The sequence below is a fragment of the Drosophila yakuba genome, chromosome 3L (assembly GCF_016746365.2).
Source record: "Drosophila yakuba strain Tai18E2 chromosome 3L, Prin_Dyak_Tai18E2_2.1, whole genome shotgun sequence".
In the NCBI taxonomy this organism is placed as follows: Eukaryota; Metazoa; Arthropoda; class Insecta; order Diptera; family Drosophilidae; genus Drosophila; species Drosophila yakuba.
The window spans coordinates 9,704,152-9,725,564 of record NC_052529.2 but is presented as its reverse complement, the minus strand read 5'-3'; the positions used below and the strand labels follow the sequence as shown (position 1 = coordinate 9,725,564).

At 43.2% G+C, this 21,413-nt stretch overlaps 1 protein-coding gene across 1 annotated transcript; it reads left to right on the top strand.

Annotated features, from left to right (window-relative positions):
* Positions 1-2,602: 2,602 nt before the first annotated feature.
* LOC6533519 lies at positions 2,603-20,966 on the top strand. Its single transcript, XM_039373945.2, is given in 4 exon segments — positions 2,603-2,770; positions 17,478-17,728; positions 18,118-19,238; positions 19,770-20,966. Coding segments are annotated over 3 exon segments (1,953 nt in total). The 5' UTR covers positions 2,603-2,770; positions 17,478-17,666; the 3' UTR covers positions 20,540-20,966.
* Positions 20,967-21,413: the final 447 nt, after the last annotated feature.

Below are 21,413 nucleotides of genomic sequence, written 5' to 3'. Positions count from 1 at the left end.
GCTTTTGAGGAGATAGTTTGTGTAGCCCACGATGATTTCGAATCTGCTTTAAGGGTTCACTGAAAGAAAGAGCTCTACAAAATGGTAGATACAGAACTATTAATAAACTTTTGGAGTATAATTATTGGAGGTGATGGAATAGTAGTTAATACAAAGTGTATCTACTTTTCTCCAAGTGTATGTTCCCTCACATCGTCTGTCGCTTCTGCATTTCCATATGGACTGAGAGGATTATCGCCAGGGGGTCGAAAATGCTGCCCGCAACGAAATCCTGTTCTGCGGCTGGGCTGCCATGGCAGCGGAAGCTTTTCGGTCTCCGCCCCTGTCAAGTCAGCACATCCTGTCCTCCCATTTTCCCCGAATTTCCCCCAATTTCCCCGAGCCTCGTCACGCGTCCATTTTCCGCTAACACGTCAACGCATCGCTTCATCTCCATGTGAATCTCGATTGAGAGACAACGGACTGGTCTGAGTGCTGTCGGATATAGTTGGCCACTCAACGCTGCTCCCGGGGCGAGCCTTAATGCAAAGTAGCTAACTGGTTTAGAGACCCGCCCCCGGGCGTGTGTGCCTGTGGGCGGGGAGTGGAAAATGGGAAATGGCCAAGGCGTAGGCCAAAAATGGGTGCCAAACGACTTCCGCCGACCAGGCTTATTTTCAATGTGTCACGTGCTGGCAGGAAAATCCACAACAATGGGAGAATCATGCACAAGCGGAAAAACGAGAATTATCCATTGGGTTTTAAAGCACACATATAAAGTTTATTATTAATTTAAGTCTGTTTAAATATTACAGTTGTAGATGTTATGATGTATGTTATGGAAATTAATGCACCCTTATCATACATAAGTATAAAATATACTTTTTAAGATAACGCCTTTTACATTTTCTATATACAAATATTTTTTAATTTTAATATTTTTGTTATTATGTATATTTAAGATTATTTGTATATTCATTATTTTCTGTATTAAGAATAATCGAAGTTCTTCTGTGGCTTGACGGCAAATCGATGCAATTGAAAAATAATTGAACATCTCGAACGCTTATTGAATGTCATTTGGAAACTCATGGGTGTGCGGATATGTAAGCACCCGGAGGACAATGAGGAGGAGCAGCAGGAGACGGGGCTAGGGATCTGGGCAAGAACTCGCATATCTAATGGATCCCCGCCGCGTGCAGGCATTCCACATTGTCAACGCTTCGCATTCCTGCGGCCATACACGATGGGGAAAAAAGAAAATTATTGATTTGGTTTTATCGGCACTTAGGCCCTAATAATTGAGATCCTCGCCTTTGGCCCACTTTTGTGCCCAGGAAAGGAGACGTGCGAAATGTGACATAAATTGAAGGATGATTTGGAAAAGGGAAATCTGTGTTTTCTTTTTTGGCGAGAAGTTAATGCCGCCCTCGGGGGCTTGTCAATCAGAAATCTTTTCAAACTGAAGCCCAACGAGGCAGGAATATTTTAACGAAAGCGCGAATTAAATTTGGAATTTCAACTCTCGCTCAAATTATTTCATAATATCTATCTTAAATAAATTTAAATGAAAATATCACAATATAACTTGAACTTAATTTACGCTAAATGCGAAAAAGTAAGTACGCTTCTTTGCTGAATCTGTTTGTTTCTCTTTCCGCACATAGCTTGTTTTTACAACGAATTCTATTTAAATAAAGCCCCCACAATTGCTGGAAAAACCATGTCATAAACGGCTGACGCTAATCAACATATGCTTTAAAAAAGGAACAGTGAGTAAGATGGAGGAAGTAAATTGAAATGCAAACATAAATTTCGCCAAATATATCCGCACATAAATCTAACATGAAGCAGTTGGAAGTACGCAAGATAGAATAAAAAGTAAATAAATACCAGCCCAAATAAGATAAACGAACGTTTTACGAGCACTCGAAGGGGATTTTAAACACATTCGCAGCAGGTTCTATTAAAAGGCCGTTGTAGTTGGGAAATGTGGGAAAATTGGTGGGGCGGGTAGCTGGTTGTCGCAGTTTATCATTTCATTTGATGATTTATTACACATACGCCAAGGGGTCCGAAAAAAGGGTTAACTGCCATATGGACTGGCTGATGCTTCATAAATTTGACCAGCAAAAAGTTTCGGCGACTAAATATACTTTTGGCGCGATGAAAGTCCAATAAAACGTTTTCATTCATAAAAACAAATCGAATGGGATCCACTGCAAAGGCAGCAGCAAAAGCAAATGGAAAAACCAAACTTCTGCAAAGGAGAGAAGGAAACTTTGCACATTCTCTCTCTGCTTTCAAGGAAAACTGTTTTTCCGGTTCTCTGTTTTGCGCAGAGTCTGCAACTTCAACAAGTCGTCCAGCTGTTGCCGTCTGTGGATGCCATGTGGATGCTGTCTTCCGCCCAGCTGCACCAGTTGCTTCTGGTGGAAGGCGTTTTCCCCTGGGTTTCCCTGGCTTTTCCGAACAGCTGGTCGACCGCTGTCGCTGCCGGCGTCGACGCCAGAAAGCTGGCAACACTTTCGACAGGCGCGCAGGAAAAGCCGACCGTCGATTTTCCGAGAGCTCGGGGAAAATCGCGAGCAGCTGCCGCTCGAGTTTTTCGCAGTTTTTCAGTTGGTTTTCTATTGCGGTGCCGTACGCACGTGTCTCGGAGTTTTCCCGGCTGAAAATATATTTCGAAAACGTCGGATATGTGCCCCTAAGATGAAAAATCGCAATTATTGCCATTTTCGGTTAAGCGCGGTGCAGTGAATTTTTCGTAATATAAGTTTTTTCGATTTGTGTAAGTTGGCTTTACGAATTTCCATCGGCTGGTCAGTGAACTTTTGGTTATTTTATGCGCATTTGGTATCTGACATCTGTTCGTTTCGACCAACTTATATTTCATTTATGGCCAAAAAAAGGTTTATCTGATTAGCATAATGGCCATCCATGGGATTCACGGGGACACTGTGCCTAATGTCCTGCAAATTGTATTCAGTGTAATTTTCTGTGCACCATTTGATTGATGTAGGTAGCCCCGTAGTAAGTTATAAAGAACAAAGAAAACGCTGCCCAAATGATTAAGAAAGGATACTTAATGGGAATTTAAATTCGTTTTAAATGAGTTAAGTGAACTTGCAGCTAAACAAGATATATAAGTCATTGAAGAAACTTTTCTTTTGATTAAAAAAGATATCAAGTGGTCTCAGCAGATGGTAAATATAATTATGCACTTGGTATTATGAATTATGAAAAGTTTAGTTTTTAATTAATGCTGTTCTCAAACTGCAACTTTTTGATTTCAAAGTTTCATTTCATTTCTGATTTCTGTGTATTTTCCGCACAATAAACACTATTTCTGAAATTTATTCGTACCCTCCAATCACAGAAAACTTTAGGAATTAATTGAAGGCATGTGGATTTTGCAAGATTCCTAGATTTTTCCATCTATCTGCGTTTTCGGGGAACTTTTCTGCTCTATTTCGGCAGCAAATTTATTGAACCCTTTTTATGATCAATGCGTCCGCAAAAGTGCAATCCATGGGCCAGACTCAACTGGCAACTAGGGAGCACTTTGGAAAATCCGATGGAAAACCTGAGAAGGCCGTGGCAAAGGAACATAAAATAAATGTGATGCTCGCATCTTGTCAATGAACAAATAAACAAATAAAACGTGAATGGGACAACAAACATTGTTTGTACAAATGCGGGAAAGTCGTAAAAAGTGTTGTAAGCATGAAATTTGAATTTCTAAGAAAAATATGGTAAAGCACAGGCATCCGTGAGGGGAAACGAACATAAAGTAAACCTCAAACAAATGTATACAAAAATTGTTGGCATTTCGTGCTAGATTCCTTTTGGGCTTCTTTCAACTTTGCGCAATGCCTGCTGCTTTTTTATGGCCACAATAAATAAAAGTCAACTAGAGTAGAAACACCACTGGCAAACAATGGACAAAAGGTTGGCTTGCGAAAATGTTTGCACTGTCGAAAAGTAGCAAACACAAAACACAAAAAACAAACCACCGAATGGCGGTTTGGTTCAGATAGCGCAAAGTTTTCTAATTTCCCTCAAGGAAATTGCGGCACAAGCCTTTCGAAAGCAGCCAGTCATGTCAATAGAAGACACAATGCATAAAACTTTCAATTTATGGACATCCAGAGGGTTAACAGCTTGCAGCAATTAGTCGCATGTGCGAAGGCGCTATTCTCGCAGCTGCCGAGAGGCCATAATGCCACCCAATTTATGCACTTGCCCGCTGGCTTTTATTGCCAGTCGAAGTGTTGACACATTTAGCCGAAGCAGAAGACCGTAAATTGTGGCACCAAATAGTTGGCATGCCCATCATGGCATGTCAGTGTCAAGAGTCGCCGCCATGCACTTCAGTCCTGATCTCGATCCCAATCCCAATCCCAAGTCCAATCTCTTTCCAATTCCATATCCCAGCGAGTCCATTGTGCGGAGACCTGAACTTTTCGGTCTCGGTTAAGTTGGGCAGCTAATTAATTGTGATGCCAGCTGCCACTGCCAGAGTCCGGGATTCGGTGTCCCAGCCCAGATGAGACAGTAATTGTCCATTGTGGCTTGGTTTCGGCCAGGCCAGGACGACGGCTCAAGACGGAGCACGTGCCACTGACTCAAACCCAAGCCAAGTCAATTGTCAGCGGTCTTCAGCGAAGGCAAACTTTGGTTACATAGTCGGCGGGCTCTTGGTTTTGAGTATCATTTAAATTAATTGCCGGAGTTTAGCTCACAAAAGAATGCAGAAACATTTAATTTGCCGGGCCTTCGCTTAATAAGTTCGGGATTACATTGTTTCTTAAGGTTCTTGGACTCGTTTATCTTCCCATATGGCTTAAAAAGTACTATATCAACTAAATTTACAAACAAAGTAAAAAAAAAGAAAGAAATAATTCACTTATATTAATATATAATTTTTGGATGTAGAACAACAATAATTATTAATAATACCTGTCCAACATTAATGTTTAAAACTCGCAACTAATCAGTTACATATTTCCTTGTTTCAGTAACATTTCCTTGCTACTTTTTCTTCTCCAGGCTTTTATGCATTACGCATACGCCACATTGTCCGCGGACTTTTAAATCCCAGGCGTCAGAGTGTAAAATCATAATTCTCATTATCGTTGTATAATAAGTTCCGTCGTTTAAGCCAAATAAGCGACGTCAAGGTCGAAAAGTTGAGCAGTTCAGCCACATGTGTGTCTGGCACAAATTGTCAGCACTTTTTATGAAGGAAGTGGGGACATTTTACAGTCAGTTATAAAGTTGAAGCCTGGCAAAAGTTTGGTCCGCACATTAAGTTTGTTTGTGAGCAAAAATAACTGAATTCAAATGAAAGCGGGTCAAAGGATGTGTATGCCCATTTCTTTGGGTAGCCGCATTTCTGTCGAAGTCCGATAAAAATAAGACGACCGAATGGCAGGCGGACTATTCATCAGCTATCTAGGCACGTGATGCCGTAGCAAAAGGAAAATGGTAGAAACCCCTTAAATGGATCAATAATTCACATTGCAAGTGCCGAGCCTAGAGACTCGGAACGGGGTTGTGTGGAGGTCTACTTATATGTACATACATACATACATACAAAGCCTGGCTGCGTAATATTTTCATGGAACGCTAAATGCAAGGTCAAATCCAGAGGCCCCCATCATAATCGCAATCGCAAAAGTTTTCACATGTTCCATGCATGAGCGGTCCATAACCATATCTCGTATTTATATCATTTCCTTCCCTTCGCTTTCGCCTTTCAGCTCAGTTGGAAAATAGCATTGCATAAATCTGGGCAAATATTACGCATACGCCGCATGGTCGGGCGGAAACCATATCAAGCGCCATATCATCTTGCCATCTGTCAGCGCAGCTCGCAGCAAAGCTCAGCCATAAATGATGACTGCATTTAAATGTTATTTATGCCAATGCGTTCTACCAAAAAGTCAGTGTGAATTATTCGGTCCTCGGGGAGCTTGTTTAATTAAATTAAATGCATCTGGCAAGGAAAGGATGTCGCATCGCATCAGAACTAGAGCACTAGAGCACTGGAGGGGTAAAACTACGAGCGTCAGTAGATAAAGTACCGAGAAGAACCATTAGTGGATAAGTCCTTACTTTCGTCTTTCATTTGGGGGCTCAACGTTTTTGCCATGATTTGCAGCTCAACAGTTTTGTATTTAAGGCACTCAAAGTGTGCAGCAGTAAACTACGACAAATGCTCATTACATTTGAAAAGATTCATTCCAAGTTTGGTGTACTGCAATATCCTTTTTTCACTGTCTAATGTATCTGCCAGTTTGGAGGATGTGTGGCAGAGCAAGTTTACTGTCTGAAGGCAAGCAAATTATTGGCAGCATGGAAACTTAAAGCCGCCAACAAGATAGATAGAATGCAATTATTCTGATGGCGCCTGGCGAAGAATAACTGTTTTTGGCCGCCTCTTTAAGCTCAAGTGCTTTGTTTGGGGGCAAGGCACTTGCGCTTGGACTTGGGCTAGGATTTGTACTTGGTCTTGGACCGACACGCTCGTGAAAATAAACAAAGTCAATGGCAGCGGCAGCGGCAAATAGACAAAAGACGCGACAGACAGCGGTCCTTAAAAGATTATAAAAGGAGCTTGGATCGCTGTGGATGGGTGAAAGTGGATGTGGATGTCTGATGGCCAGACAAACTGTTGCTCATGCCCCATGAAACATGGCACAGAGCATAAGTGGAAGTCGTATCGTTGATGGCTATCATTATTTCTCTTTTGGTGCACTCTTGGTTTTTTGTGCCTGGCTGATAGCTGTCGATACAGAATCAGAAACAGAAACAGTTATCAAGCAGCCGCAGCGGAAAAGTTACGATTCAGCAATATTCGTTTATGTTTATGTCCAGTTTTGTGGTCAGCTCAGCTTTAAGAGCTCTTTCGCAGAGTTATGAGTTTCTTGTCCTGTCACATAAACACGTTCTGCACCGAAAAATGATATCTCTCTCACTGCTGCTGCCTGCTGGCACAATACAAATGGGATTTTCAGTCAGGTCTCTAATTTACATATGCTTATCCACCACATATCATTCCCACTGTCCAATTTCTCAGCTCTAGACTTTTGTGCAACAAAAGAAATGGAAATTGCACTGAGACAAGGCATCAACAAGCTCCCGGCAGTCAGACAGATGGCAAGTCGAAACTTCTGGAAAAAAGTCCGTCTCGTGGGCCGGAAGGACGAAGGGTTTGCAAGGGAAGAGAAAGACTTTTGCGGCATAAACAGGAAGCACTAAGGACGCATTACCTGCTGTTGACATTTCGCAGGCAGCCAGGCATGGAACGTGAGGTCTTCGGTTCAGAGAAGATCTAAGGTCCTCCCTTCCGCCCACTGAGCACTTTTACATTGCTATTTTTGCAGCATGCTGGTACCCCAAAGACTTTAAATATCTCTGGCTTAATTAGGGATGCACCAGGAGAAATCGCAGAGTCTCATGTAGCTACTTCCATTTTCAAAGGGTTTTTCTGTTAAAGAAATACTATCTCTTGTTGTCCCAAAATGCCAGTACTTTATATAGATATCTATCTCTAATTGATATGCCACCATTTTTCTCCGTGCAGTATAATGGTTTCCGACCATTATAAGTGGCTGAACAAAGATTTCATCTGTAGCAGCAGCAGGCAATCTCTTCACTTTGCCACATCTGTTTCAACTGTGTGTGTTCTCTAACAAGGAGTGACTTGCACTTCAGTTGGCCATTTACGGCAGCACCTTCTGCCCCAATCCGATGGCCGAGACCCGCATGTCATTGTCAGTCATCAGAGCCCTTGGCCATCTACTTTTCCCCAGCCAACAGCAACACTCCTAATTCATTCATTTATTCATCGTGTGCCCGCACCTTGCTTTGGCATCGTAATCGATCGCTCCAAATGGTTCAATTGCGCTGATGGCACTAGACCAACTTCACTTGGCCAACAATTCTCCTGGGCCCACAAATCATTCTGTGAGTCATGCTGCAAAAAGCTACAACTTGTGCACGGAGCAAAAGAAGAAGGTGTTTGCTATGTGCAAGTCACGAATAAAAATTATTATATTGCTTGTACAAGCGGATTTTATTGGCAGTTCAATTACATATTTGTGCCAGCAAGCAGTTAATTAATAGACATATTTTGTAATTGAGTCTATACAATATTTCCTATATACTAAAATGACTGAGGATTTGAAAGCAATAAAAGCAATTGATATTGAGCACTCATATCTGGTGAAACTTGGTCTCGAATTCTAGTTCGTTGCTCTACGTGTAAGCTTGTTGCTTTTGTTGGAGGCCTGGCAATTTATTAAATCCCAATCCCTCTTGCAAACTTTGATGCTCGCACGTGAGAAACAAGCACTGAAATGGAGAATAACGGCCGGATTGGCGACCTACAACCTGTGCAGCCCGAAAATGCATGTCAATGTACCAAGCTGTAGACTGTGGGCTGTGGGCGTGGCAGCATGAGCTGACAGTCAGTGGCATTCACTTAGGGCCAAGTACTTTCCTCGGGCTCTCAGCTGCTGCCAAGAGTAGTTCCTGTTCAGGTTTCTTAAGTTTGGTTTGCTCCCAAAGTAACATGTCCGAAAAACACTTTGCCATTCGACTTCTCCGGCAGCCACTCACTCGGTCTGAGATTTTCACGCGCCACCCGGAAAAGTCCCATGTGGAAAACTGGGGAAGCGGGTGGTGTTGAAGGATGGTGGTGTTGCTGTGTGTGCAAGTCTCGAGGACCCTCAAGTGCGTTACAAGCCACTTGGCCTTGTCTTACAGCAAATCTCTCACACTGCAGCAGTCGCCATTTTTATTCAGTATTCACATTCATTCAAATTCAAGAATACTACTCGGCTTGGTGTAATTTTCTCGAGTTGCCTAAAGCTGCTTGACCCAATTTTTTGTTCGAGCTTCCACAAAGATTTTAGTTTCGAGTCTTTAAGTTCCCTTTTTGTGCAACTTTAACTTAATTAAAACACTTGCTTTGATTCTGGCTTAGCTTCGTTAGTAGTTGGTGTAGGCAAAGCCTCCAAAACAATTCAAGTGTCCGACCGGAAAAGTGAAAATGGACAAAACGGGAGAGCAAATAGAACGGCAGTGGAAAAAATTCCGAGCCACTGGGCATTCAGTTCAGTTTGGCTTAGTTGTAGCTGTAGCCGTTTCGAGTCCTTTTGGGCAGCTGAGCTCGATTGTCACTTCAAGGTAACCGAGCGTTTTGTAGCCGTCTTTTGTTCGCCTCGCCTTTGTCGTCTCACCTGAATTCGTTACCTTTGGTGAAAAGGACAAGAGCTGTGTAAATTTCGGGACTCGCTTTAGAATTCCCCTCCTCAATATGCATTTTCAAAAGCAAATGATAAGATGGGCAGCAGTTGGCAGCAGGACTACAGATGGTGTATATAGTGTTTCTCAGCAAGGTTCACAGGACTTGAATAAACATTCCATAAAAACACTGTCACCTGTAGTTCTACATCTCTTCAATATGACTGCCTGGCTTTAATCGCGGACCAATCAGCCCTCGGTAAATGTAAAGCCTCGTAAGTTGGGCTGCACGTGAAGAGACCCATAGAAATTACAAAAGCCTGCGCCATAAAATGCGAAAAACCTCAAGAGCGTACCAACACCACCAGCAGCAGCCCTCGGGGGGAAAACTTAATTGCAGCATGTTCAGCCTGGGTAACAGTGCGTATGAGCAATATAACGCCAACAAGTCGAAGGTGCATACAGGAGGGAGAGTCTGGGGCGCAGACTTTCTCCAACAGAAGCCTCCGTTTAATTCCAATGCCCTCGTTGCTTTATGTGTGTGCGTGTCTGCCCGGGAAAAACTAACAAAAATGCAATTTATACTGCGTCTTCTGGCCGTGACGCGTTCCGCAAGTCGATGGGCATATAAAAACTGGCCATAAAATACGACAAACATGCTGCCATCACACGCATCATGTGAGCATGCCATTTAAAATGTGTTTTAAATAGGCAAAAACGGTGGAAGCTGCTGGGAAATAAACATAAATAAGGCAGACTGGTGGTGCGTGCACTGGCAAAAAACTACCACTGCTTTAAAGTGTGCAGCGTTATTAGATATGTCGCAATATTCACTTGAAATTTAACACCTTTATGCGCGACTTTAAAGGCAAAGTGAAATTTATTCCCTTTTTAGTTGGCAGTACGATTTTTTCGAGTGCGCAGGTGTGTCCCAAATATAAGTGACGTTAACGTAAAAAAATTGTGTAATTTTTTAATGAATATTATTCGCACACGCGTCGAATCGCGAAGGCAAAGCCAAAGCCAAAGGCAAAGGCCATCAGCCGCCAGGTATGCAGAGGAAAATTAACATTATCCAGCGAGAATTGCCACCCACAATCCGCACACATTGATTAGTGTGTATTAGTATGTACGGCACGGCAGTGGCTGGGAGTTAAATGGAGCGTGGCGTGGGTTTTAATGCCCCAACTGTGATGAGGGGATCAGGATCAGGATCAGATGGAGCCAGAGGTGAAAGTAAGCTGGGGCATTATGACTTACCCCCAGGGGCTGATGTCAGAATGAAAAGTTATCCAGGCAGACAGAGCTCACGGGAAAGGAAATATTATTCGAAAAAGTATTGAACAGCCTTAGGACTTTTGATGCTCCAACGAACGGAGAGGCAAAAAAGTTTTGGGGCACGACTTTTTAATTGCGAGTTCTACACATTTCTGTTGTGAAACTTTTCAGGCAAATTAATGAGAAATGCCTGTAAAACATTCCGGGCACAGCAGACAGTTGGGCTTCAAGTGCTTGCCATTTATATGGTCTCTCTCCTATATCCATTACTTGTGGATTTTAGCAACTTCAGCTTGGATGATGTGAAATTCATGCATTAATAAGGCTGTATCAGCAACAATTTACCCCCAGCAAAAGCAAACAATTGGCCATGGCCAGCTGGTTTCGGGCAAGTAATTTAATTTTATTATGACATAGCAGCTAAAGTGTTTGACTATGGAAAATGAATGGTGATTTTTTCTGTGGCCATTTTCTTTTTTTTTTATGCTATGTCGTCTAGTCGCTAGCGAAAGGCGTCTGGAAATTCAGTTAACGCCATTATGTTTTTTGCCCTTCGACGCACACTAAATGTTGTTAGCTGACGGCTTGTCCGCCAAATTGATGGCGCTTTAATAGAAAGAAAATTCTGGGAAATAAAAACCGTCGAACCGCGAAACACCAGCGGCAGCAACAGCAGCAGGTACTTGATAATAAATTAAAAAATAATATTGAGCAGACTTTGCCCCACTTTTTCCTCCTTTCGGTTTTTTTGCTTTAGCTTTCTTGTTTGGGGATTGCCTGTCATGTCCTCGCAATCGAAATTCGTGGCCATTGCGACATGAGGACGTGCTTACCACAAGTGCCTGGGATTGTATCATTGCTAGAATTGTTGAGTCCATGCACTGGAAATAAAATGTTACCTTAGAATAGATACCATGCTGACAAAAGGTGAATATATAACGTAACAACAACGTAACTTACTCACTAATGCAAAATGCTAGGATGAGTATTATTATTTTCAAATATGTGTTAGATTGTGTAATTAAGAGATGAGGTTTCTTAAAGTGCAGCTCTCGGCTTTGGTGTGCAACAGGATGTTTTCAGAATAGAATTTTCCTGCAAGGGTCTCCTTGCACTTGAATTTCCCCCCTTTTCTTAAACTTTATCCTTGGAAAATTTGGTTTGCTTGTTAAGTTTATATGGCAGCAACGGATATTATTTTCCTAGCTTGACAGCCAGCATTGCGAGTAGGGAAAAATAAACTGCACAGAAGATTTTCCGCTGTCGATGAGCCGGCGAACTGCTAAAGATACCAGCCAAGACCCTATAAATTCATTGTCGACATGGTTTTGTCTTCAAGTCAGAGCTAAACTCGATTTATGGATGAAACAGCTGCAGCGAAACAGCGGAAGTTGATTGCTTTTTAAAAATGAAATTGACTTTTACTGCCAGCCACACATTTACTATTGGATTAGCGGGCAGCATTTTAATGGCAGCAAATGAAGTGCTGCAATTAATAGCCAATAAACTGTGAAATAGTTTGAGCTTTTATGGTTACTCCGTAATGAAATTAAGATAATTAAAAATGTTTAAAGTCGCTCTATACGATTTGTATTGATTTTATGAAATCTCCTAATGCGTTTATGGGAATTTTTGGGGCTCTGTCTGAACATTTTTGTCGAGTTCATCGAGTTTAGGTGTGAAAAATTCTGAATTAGGCCGACGAATTTTTCCAAAAATAAATCCATTGTCAGCAGTTTATGCACGACAATGAGGTGTGAAAAATTCTATTAATCGCTGGCCGACTTTCTCCCGTGTGTCCCGCATATGTGGGTGTCATAATTTATTGATATTTTATACAGCAACAGACAAAGGGAATAATCGCTGGAGAGCCGGGGCTTATGCTGCTAATCAACTGCCGATTGCCGATGGCAGGCAGAATTCCACTGTAATAAACATGTCGATGAGCAATAAACCAGCGATGGTATGAAATGGCCTAGACAACAACAATAAACAAGTCCGATAAGCCGGCCAGATTAATATCATATTCAGTGGGCCTTGGGCAAACAAATTAAAACGGAGCTGCTAAATTGAAATGAATGGCTGAGCCAGCATTATGGCATATGGCTCCACTTTGGGGCAAATCGGCTGGGGAAGCGGGGATAATGGTGATATAATCGAAGTAAATGGCGTGACACTTGGCACACATCGGCGGCATTCATCGATATTCATAAGCACTGCATTTTCAATTAGCGCAGATTGAAATATTAATTCAGTGGTTGCTCTCCAACTGCGCAGCAATAGTTAATCATTCATGATATATCGTTTTATGAGGCACTTCCTAGCTATAAATAGGCTATCATAATATTATACCGCTGTGTCGCGCTATTCGCTGCAATTAAAATAATGAATTGCGATCCAATCAAAGCCAATTAAGTAATGCTGTTGCCATTGTCAACACTTTAAACGAATCTAAATATACCCGAGGAGTTGAGTGGAGGAAACTGCACGGGAAAACTAATCAGTGCCAAACAGCAGAGTGCAAAATGGAACAATGGCCGGAAAAGTTGGCTGCAACTTAGGCGGCGGTCTAAATGGACATGCAATTACCTTGAACTAAGCAAATGGCACTGAGATGCCTTCAATTTGAGTCCTGTGCTGGCAACTATTAGTGGGAAAAATGAGAAAACTTTTCAGACTAGAATAACCAACTAGCATATTCCTTTTTAATAACCGTAGTTTCTGAAAGTACACTTTATTGTTCTTAAATATCTGTGGAAATACATTTGCCATTCACTGACTGCTATTGCAAGAGGGAGTTTCTGCACTTGGCCCTAAAATATGCAGTTGGATCCTCTGTTCTCCGCAGCCATGGCTTGATTGTCAAGTGACGGACAACCGTTGACATGTTTGTGGGCGATCCCTGGGATTCCAGCTCCTCCATCTCCTCCATGACCACACGACATTCAACTGTCCGTGTTTGCACCCGTTGGGAGAAAGCTTTTTGTGAATGCTTAATTACAAAATGCGCTCATGTTTGGGCGCCGACTTTCGGGGCGCCTTAGCTCGGCAAATATTTGAGTGAGAAAGCGTTAGCACTCGACATGTTGACACTTTCCACCCACGCAAACGCGCATTTATAGACCCAGTCAAATCAATGAGCAAATAGCCACGAAGCCAATGGCCTGCCGGGCAAGAACAAATAATTGGGACATTTTCACTAAAGAAAAAGAGATCCCGAACTCACCAAGCGAGAAAAGTATTGTTCTTAAAGGAAGCTGTGTACAATTGTCGATGCGCAACACATTTATGTGGCACGGAAAATACGGGGAAAAGCGTGGGACCCTAAGGTTCCTTCAAAAAAAAAAAATGAGCTAAAAATATGAAAGAACAAAGAAAGTTAATATGTAGCAATACAAAAAAGCTTTTAAGCGCATCCGAGCTGGGAAAACACTGCCCTGGGCACTCGATATACATACGTGTCAGAAGGAAGACGTTTCCTAATGCCCTTCAGTCTTATCTTCAGTCGCTTAGGAACCCAAATCAACGAGCGGCAGCTGTCAATCAAACTTTCAGGGAATTACCCGGCTAATTGAAGCGAACCCACTCGATAATGGATATATATTAATTCCCCGAAAACTCCAACTTAAAGAGGCGAAACTTTGTGCCAAATAACTCTAGACCTTCATCGACACACAGTTTAAGAACTGTGGTGATAAGAGCTTTTCTTGAGGGGCCAATCGGAAAAGTGCCAAAAACAAGAAGTTGAGAGAAAAATCGTACGGAAATAAAGTCGAAGTGGGAAAATTTCACAACAAGCCAGAGCAATTAGGCAGCCAGAGAAGCCAAGAAAATTTCCACATGCAGGAGGTCGGAATGAAATTGCCAAGCGGTTGGAGCAAGAAATGCGGATGAAAAATCGAGAATTAGAAAACCGCCCCTGGCCATGTTCTAAACAAGGAGAAAAGTTGCCAGTTTTCCAATTTTTTACACTTTGTTCTGTGTTTTTGTTCTGGCCTGAACCGCAAGTCATATTTGATTTTATTTTTGATTGTGTTTTGATGGCTGCAAAAAAGACCATTTCATGCGTAGCCTGTAGTTGTCCACACGGTAAAAAAAATAGTAGCACAAAATATTTATTTTTATACTCTAAATCTTCAAATTTAAACTTGTTGGCACTTTAAGAGATGAAAATAGATATTTTTACCACTTTAATTGGTTCATAAATATTTCATGAATTTCGAGAGTGCGGATACCTTTGATTTTAGTGCATGAACTTTTGATTGGCTGTTTCGGAATATTGCTCATACGCCGCCTGTGCCCACGACAATTATATGCGCTTAGTTGTTGCCAGCATCGCCCCTTTAGCGTCCTTGATGATGGCTTCCGGTTTTGATATTGTGGCTTCCTCCACGTTATTTCCCATTTTTTTTTGTTCCAGAGAGAGTGCTTTTCGCTAACTAAAAACTGAAATGCCTGAAATGTGTGCGTGTGAGCTTCAAAACCGGATTTCCGACCCCAAAAAAAAAAACTCAGCATTTTAAGTGAGCCGGGGCAGCTGCACGTGGCTGTTGTTACCTTTTGGCATAATTTGCCTCACCCATCCCCAGTGATTCCTCGGAATGCTGAAAATGTGTGCCGTAGCTTTTCGTTTCATAAATTCACGGCGTTTCTAACCGCACACGAAGGACTCTCCTGGGCCCTCCATCCTGGCAAAGTATTTCCGGCCAGCGAAATGAGCCAGCTCACAGCTCACAGCTCACATGGCATCCAACGAGGGGTCAGGGACTACACATACTACATATTTGTAGTATTATGTTCTCTGCTCATTATATGGCCCAAAGCCAAGGGAAGAACAGAAGGAATCAGTGTTCTGTTCGCTTGTGAGGTCCTGCCTTGAGGACAGGCCAAATATGTAATTGTACTTGGCCAGAAGATGGCTTGAACCCAGTTCGAAGGGTACATAAAAGATACACTTGACTTGGGCGACGTGTGGTTTTAGCTGGGAGAAAAAATAATCAGCAATTCTAAGTATGTATATACTAAAGCTTTTTACATACATATCCAGGTATATGAAATTCCCAACTTGTTCTTTAACTCTACGTTCTGTTCGGCAAACGATTACACTTTAAACACATTACCACCGATCCCATTGGCAGATAATTGGATACCATTGCCAGTACACCGTGTTTTGCTAATGGGCCAACACAATCAAACCTCCATTTGTAAGGACATTTGCAGTTGGCCAGCTGTCGAAGGGGCGTGGCGCAGTAATTAAAATAAGGCGGTGAATGGGGTGAATGTGGATTATGTGATTCCATTGTGCTGGACGGTGGGTGAGGTGGTTGAGGTGGGTGGCATTAATTATGCAGATGGAAAAGCCTGGCGATGGCTTCATTAGATCGTTTAAATGGATGTTTTGTTGTTTTGTTGCGCGGTGTTGTCGGTGTATTAAGCGGCAAGTGTTGTTCCTTGTCTGAGGTCCTTGGACCCCTTCATTCCTCTCTCTCTACTTTATCCTGTCAGCTGCCAACGCCAGGCACTTTAGGCAGCAGCCAAATCCCCCGCAAGATACTTCGCTGTTTCTGTCATAGTCAACAAGTACTCGCATTTACGTGACTGGACGCAGCTTTAACGGCCTTTAGTCCTTCGGTCAGCAGGCACTTGACATTCGTTGTCCAACCACCAACCACCAACCAACAGCCACCCACTGAAAGACCACCCACTGGAATCGCCGAAAACTTCCGTAATGGGCGGCATACGGTGCGTATTAGTTACATTAGTGGGAGACCAAATGAGACAATGGGACATTTGTTTATTGCTTTACTTCTGCGTGTTTGCATTGTAACTTGGCACTCGCCCTGCAACGAAATCCAATTCAATTATAAGCCCTGACCACATGTTGGAATTAGCCAGGCATTTGTGGCTGCCTTAAAGGCTTCCCTTGTGTTTCTGAAATGCTGCTTCTTTATCCCTAATTCAATATTTATGACGTGAATTAATTAAGAATTTCATGGACAAACATACCATTTATAATTACCAACAAAAAAAGAGAAAGCGCTTATCCTGCCAACATTTTTGCCAGTCAGCACCGCTGGACCTTTCCAAGTCACTTGGCATAAGCCCAATCTAGGACAAATCCCCTGGCCAAAAGTCTTAATCACTGTAATGGAAGTTAGGCCGGCTTACAAAACCAAAAACCAGATTTTGTGCCTCAAATCACAAACACAACGAAAGAAAAATATGAATGGAAAACAGAGGATTTTATTATCACTTAAGGGCCGACAAAACATTTGGCACAATTTTCATTGTCCAAATTTATTGTCGCATAGCGGCAAAACTCTCGGAAAAGTTGTCACACTTGGCTAGTAAGAAAGTAACTTTAAATTAGAGGCCACTGCAGCTATGCAGCTGCTACTGCGGCTGGGCAAAAATGAAATTGAAGATATTTCCTTTGAATCTCAGCACTAACTGCATTCTACGTATTTTGTCATTTGCCTAATGGAGTTATGTCACCAATGAATGCGTGTGTGTTGCACTAAGAAAACATCTGTTTTTTGCAAGAAATTGTTTGCTGTAAGTAAGTGCACAGCTTTATTAAAGAGAAATGTCTAAGAACGACCAGTTTAAGGTTTCATTTTGCCTACGTGTATCATGTAAGCCGGAATGTTGCATGTTACTTCGCTTGCCCACAAATTGCCGAAATCATCTGCTTCTGCCGGCCCACTGGTCGTATGCGCATTATTGATTGCGGGCCGAGGCCTTGTTTTCTGACCATTTCGGACAAATGGTAATGACATTTCTTTGTTGATTCATTTGGAATCGTACTTTTGACCTGCCCTGAACTTGGACATTGTGCTTTGCATGTGGCATGCAATGGCAATGCCATTGTATTTTGTGAATTTCGAAGCTTAAATTCTGGTCAAATTAAAACCACAACAGTGAATTCATTTTTTATTCATCTAACGCCTGGTGTTTATTTGCAGGTACGCATTTTCGCCACGCAGCTTGCATATTTGAGTGTTGGAATATCCGAAAAAGGGAATTTTAATGAAACGCCACAGGAGCAGCGGGGCGCACTGAGTTGGCAGTCGGACACGGCGGTCAACCAAAACGGAGTCCTGCCAGGACATCCCACCATCGACTACCATCTGACCCGCTTCATCATTGACACCATGGTCACGAACATGTCGCAGCCGCATTACTGTGGCACCGGCATCGATGATTTCCACACAAAGTGAGTAGAACGAGGACGTGGGCTCATAGCCCCGGGGCATGTCTGCATATTAATTACTTTTTTAAGTGTAATTTACATAATGATTTGCCAGCCGGGGGCGCATAATGAAATCATGTGTGTAATTGCCTACGGCCAAGGTGGCAAAAAGGCTAACGAAGTGTACCTAATGTGGGTAGGCAGCTTTGGATGAAGCTGAACAGATACTTCATAAAATGGTGGCTTTGGAAAACCATTTAATAAAGTATTTAAATAAATTCAGTTTTATGATTCGAATATTTTTACAGCATAAGCTCTGTTTACTTAAAGCATTAACTAGTACCCTATTTTGTTTAAATTGCAAATTATTTACTCATTTAATTAAGGCTTACTTTTCCATATCTCCTGAACAGCTACAAATACTTCCACGGTTACTTCTCGCTGATTGTCTGCATCCTGGGAACCATCGCCAACACCCTGAACATCATTGTGCTAACCCGACGGGAGATGCGCTCGCCCACAAATGCCATACTCACGGGTCTGGCGGTCGCCGATCTGGCTGTGATGTTGGAGTATATACCCTATACGGTGCACGACTACATCCTCAGTGCGAGGCTGCCGCGGGAGGAGCAGCTCAGCTACAGCTGGGCGTGCTTCATCAAGTTCCACTCGGTGTTTCCCCAGGTGCTGCACACCATCTCCATTTGGCTGACGGTGACGCTGGCTGTTTGGCGCTACATAGCGGTGAGCTATCCGCAGAGGAATCGCATCTGGTGTGGAATGCGGACCACACTGATCACCATAGCCACAGCTTATGTGGTGTGTGTCCTAGTGGTGTCACCTTGGCTGTACCTGGTCACAGCCATAGCCAAGTTCCTGGAGACTTTGGATGGCAATGGCAAGACGATCGGCTCGGTGCCGTTGAGTCAGTACATTCTGGACTACAATCGCCAGGAGGAGGTGACGATGCAGGTCATGTCGAGTACAACGCCAGACTTTTCCTGGGCGATACCAAGTGATTCGGCCAATGGAACTGCAGTTAGTTTGCTTAGTCTAACCACAGTCATACCACTGACAACTTTAAGTACTGGAATAACCACATCCTCGGCGATGGGCGAGCGTAATGTGACTGTCTATAAGCTGTATCACAGTGCACTGGCGCTGCATGATCGCCAGTTCAGGAATGCCACCTTCCTTATATACAGTGTCTTGATCAAGCTGATACCCTGCTTCGCACTAACCATTCTTTCTGTGCGGCTCATCGGCGCGCTATTGGAGGCCAAACGGAGGCGCAAAATCCTGGCCTGCCATGCGGCCAACGATATGCAGCCCATTGTCAATGGAAAGGTGGTGGCTCCAACTCAACCCAAGAGCTGTAAGCTCCTGGAGAAGGAGAAGCAGACCGATCGCACCACGAGGATGCTCCTGGCGGTCCTGCTGCTCTTCCTGGTCACCGAGTTTCCACAGGGCATTATGGGTCTGCTGAATGTCCTCCTGGGCGACGCCTTCTTCCTGCAATGCTACCTAAAGCTGAGTAAGTATTCCAACTTCCTCCCACTGTCTGTAACCCGTAATTGCTTTATTGGGTATGATAATTGACTGAATTTATGGCTGGTGTTTAAGGGGGCCCAGTTTGGCACAGCCATCAATCATACGCGCCGTTGGCTACCATAATTGCACCACAAATTTGAGGCTTCAATGTTCGCCTGGCCTTGACATGTTCAATAAGTGTACATTTTGTTTATCTAGTACACCCAAATTAAAGAAGTCTTATTTTTCAAACTCTTAAATATTTTGTATATCTAGTACACCAAATTAAAGAAGTCTTACATTTGAAACTTCTAAAGTACTATTAAATTTAAAGTTTTTTATTATTTGAGTAGAAGTGTAATCCAATATAAAAAGAAAGGAATATTCAAGGAATTGTTTTTTTTTTTGATAATATATTTTTTCCGAGTGTTGGGAATATAACATCTAAACGTCCTTGAACTTTGTCCAAGCCCCGCCCATAGATGGCGTGTTGGTGGCGCCCGGCATTTATTGCATTTGGATTTTCTCGTTTCAGGCGACCTCATGGACATCTTGGCGCTTATTAATTCGAGCATCAACTTCATCCTGTACTGCTCGATGAGCCGCCAGTTCCGGAGCACGTTCGCGCTCCTCTTCCGGCCGCGCTGGCTGGACAAATGGCTGCCGCTGTCGCAGCACGACGGCGATGGCAGGGTGGGCGGAAGTGGCGGCCTGGGTGGCTATGGCGGATATGGACGGCAGCGGTTGCTGCACACGGATGCCGTCAGCAAGAGCATGGCCATCGATCTCGGGCTGACGACCCAAGTGACAAATGTGTAGCAGGAGAGCAGTGGCCGGGCGGCGATGTCAGCCGCAGCCGGCGGAACAGCTGCATCGGTGGCTCTGGCACTGGCAGCCAGTGATGTTGATGGATGTCCGGTTGCCGCCGATGCTAATGCTGCTGCTGTTTCCACTAACGACATCAGCCTGGTCGAGAAGCTGCACTTGCAGCCCAGCCAAATGGGTGCTGCGTTATCCACAGGCCAGCAGCGAAGACGTCGCAGTGGGAGTGGCACCAAGTGCATCTGGCCCACGACCGACTGGCTGAGAAAGCTGCGTAGCCAGAAGGCTAGGGAAACAGAAGCATCGTCCGATCAGGACATAGAGCTGGGCAAAAGCACCATCAACAGGCGCAGCAGTGTCCTTCTAATGGTATTACTAAGCAGCTCCGATGAGGTCAAAGCCAAGGCTGTTTTGGTCAGTGAGCAGCAGCCGAGTCCAGCCGACGAGGATGTGGAAGACGCCATCGATGCCCTCTGGCTGTGAGATGTGCCCTCGCTTCCATTTTGTACGCCCTGTAAATTATCCAAGTACCCACTAATATTTAACTACCGTGTACAGACCAATTATTCAGACAAATTGTTCTGCGCTGATTCCGAGATTTTCCCGCCAGCGTTGTCTTGGCGAATCGAGAGCCCCTTTCGCTGAGGCTTTGCTCTGCTGGAAAATGAGTGGGATGTCCTTGAAAGGACTCCCTGGAAGCAGCCTGCAACATTTTGTGACCACCTTTGATAAGTGATATACTGGACTAAGTTTCACCCCTAATAGTTGTGTAAGTGCTAAGCGCCTATCTGAATAAAAAAAAACGAATTAGTCATAGTCTAACTATTGCATAAGATATATTTATGAAACGATTCGGAAGCTAAGAGATTACATTTCCTTTTGTATTGAATAAATGTTTTTTCGATGGAAACGGGGTTCTATTTATTTTTTATGTCATTATAGTAAGTATTATTGGGGCACTTTGTTTTTACTACGCTGCATTTATATTCAATTTTAATAAAAGGCGCTTCCAATAATGCTTTTGAATGCATTTGGCTGCTGTCGTTGAATTTAATTTTCGGGAGATTTACTGCCGACAAAAAGCCAGTGATTGGCACTCAAACATCAAGCACCCGTATTGCCTTGGTCCTTCTGACATAAGGACGAATAATATAAACGCGCCACTGACAGTAAAAAGTGACTGAAAGCAAATGGCAACATTGAGAACGTCAAGGGCGTTGATTAATTGTAATTTTAATCAAAGGGCGAGGCGAATTTGTCAACAGCGATGGAGTGCGAGTGAAACACGCACAGAAACAAATAAAAGCACTAAAAATGATGACCCAATTCGTAGCTGCTAATGGCCAGCAGTTTCAGG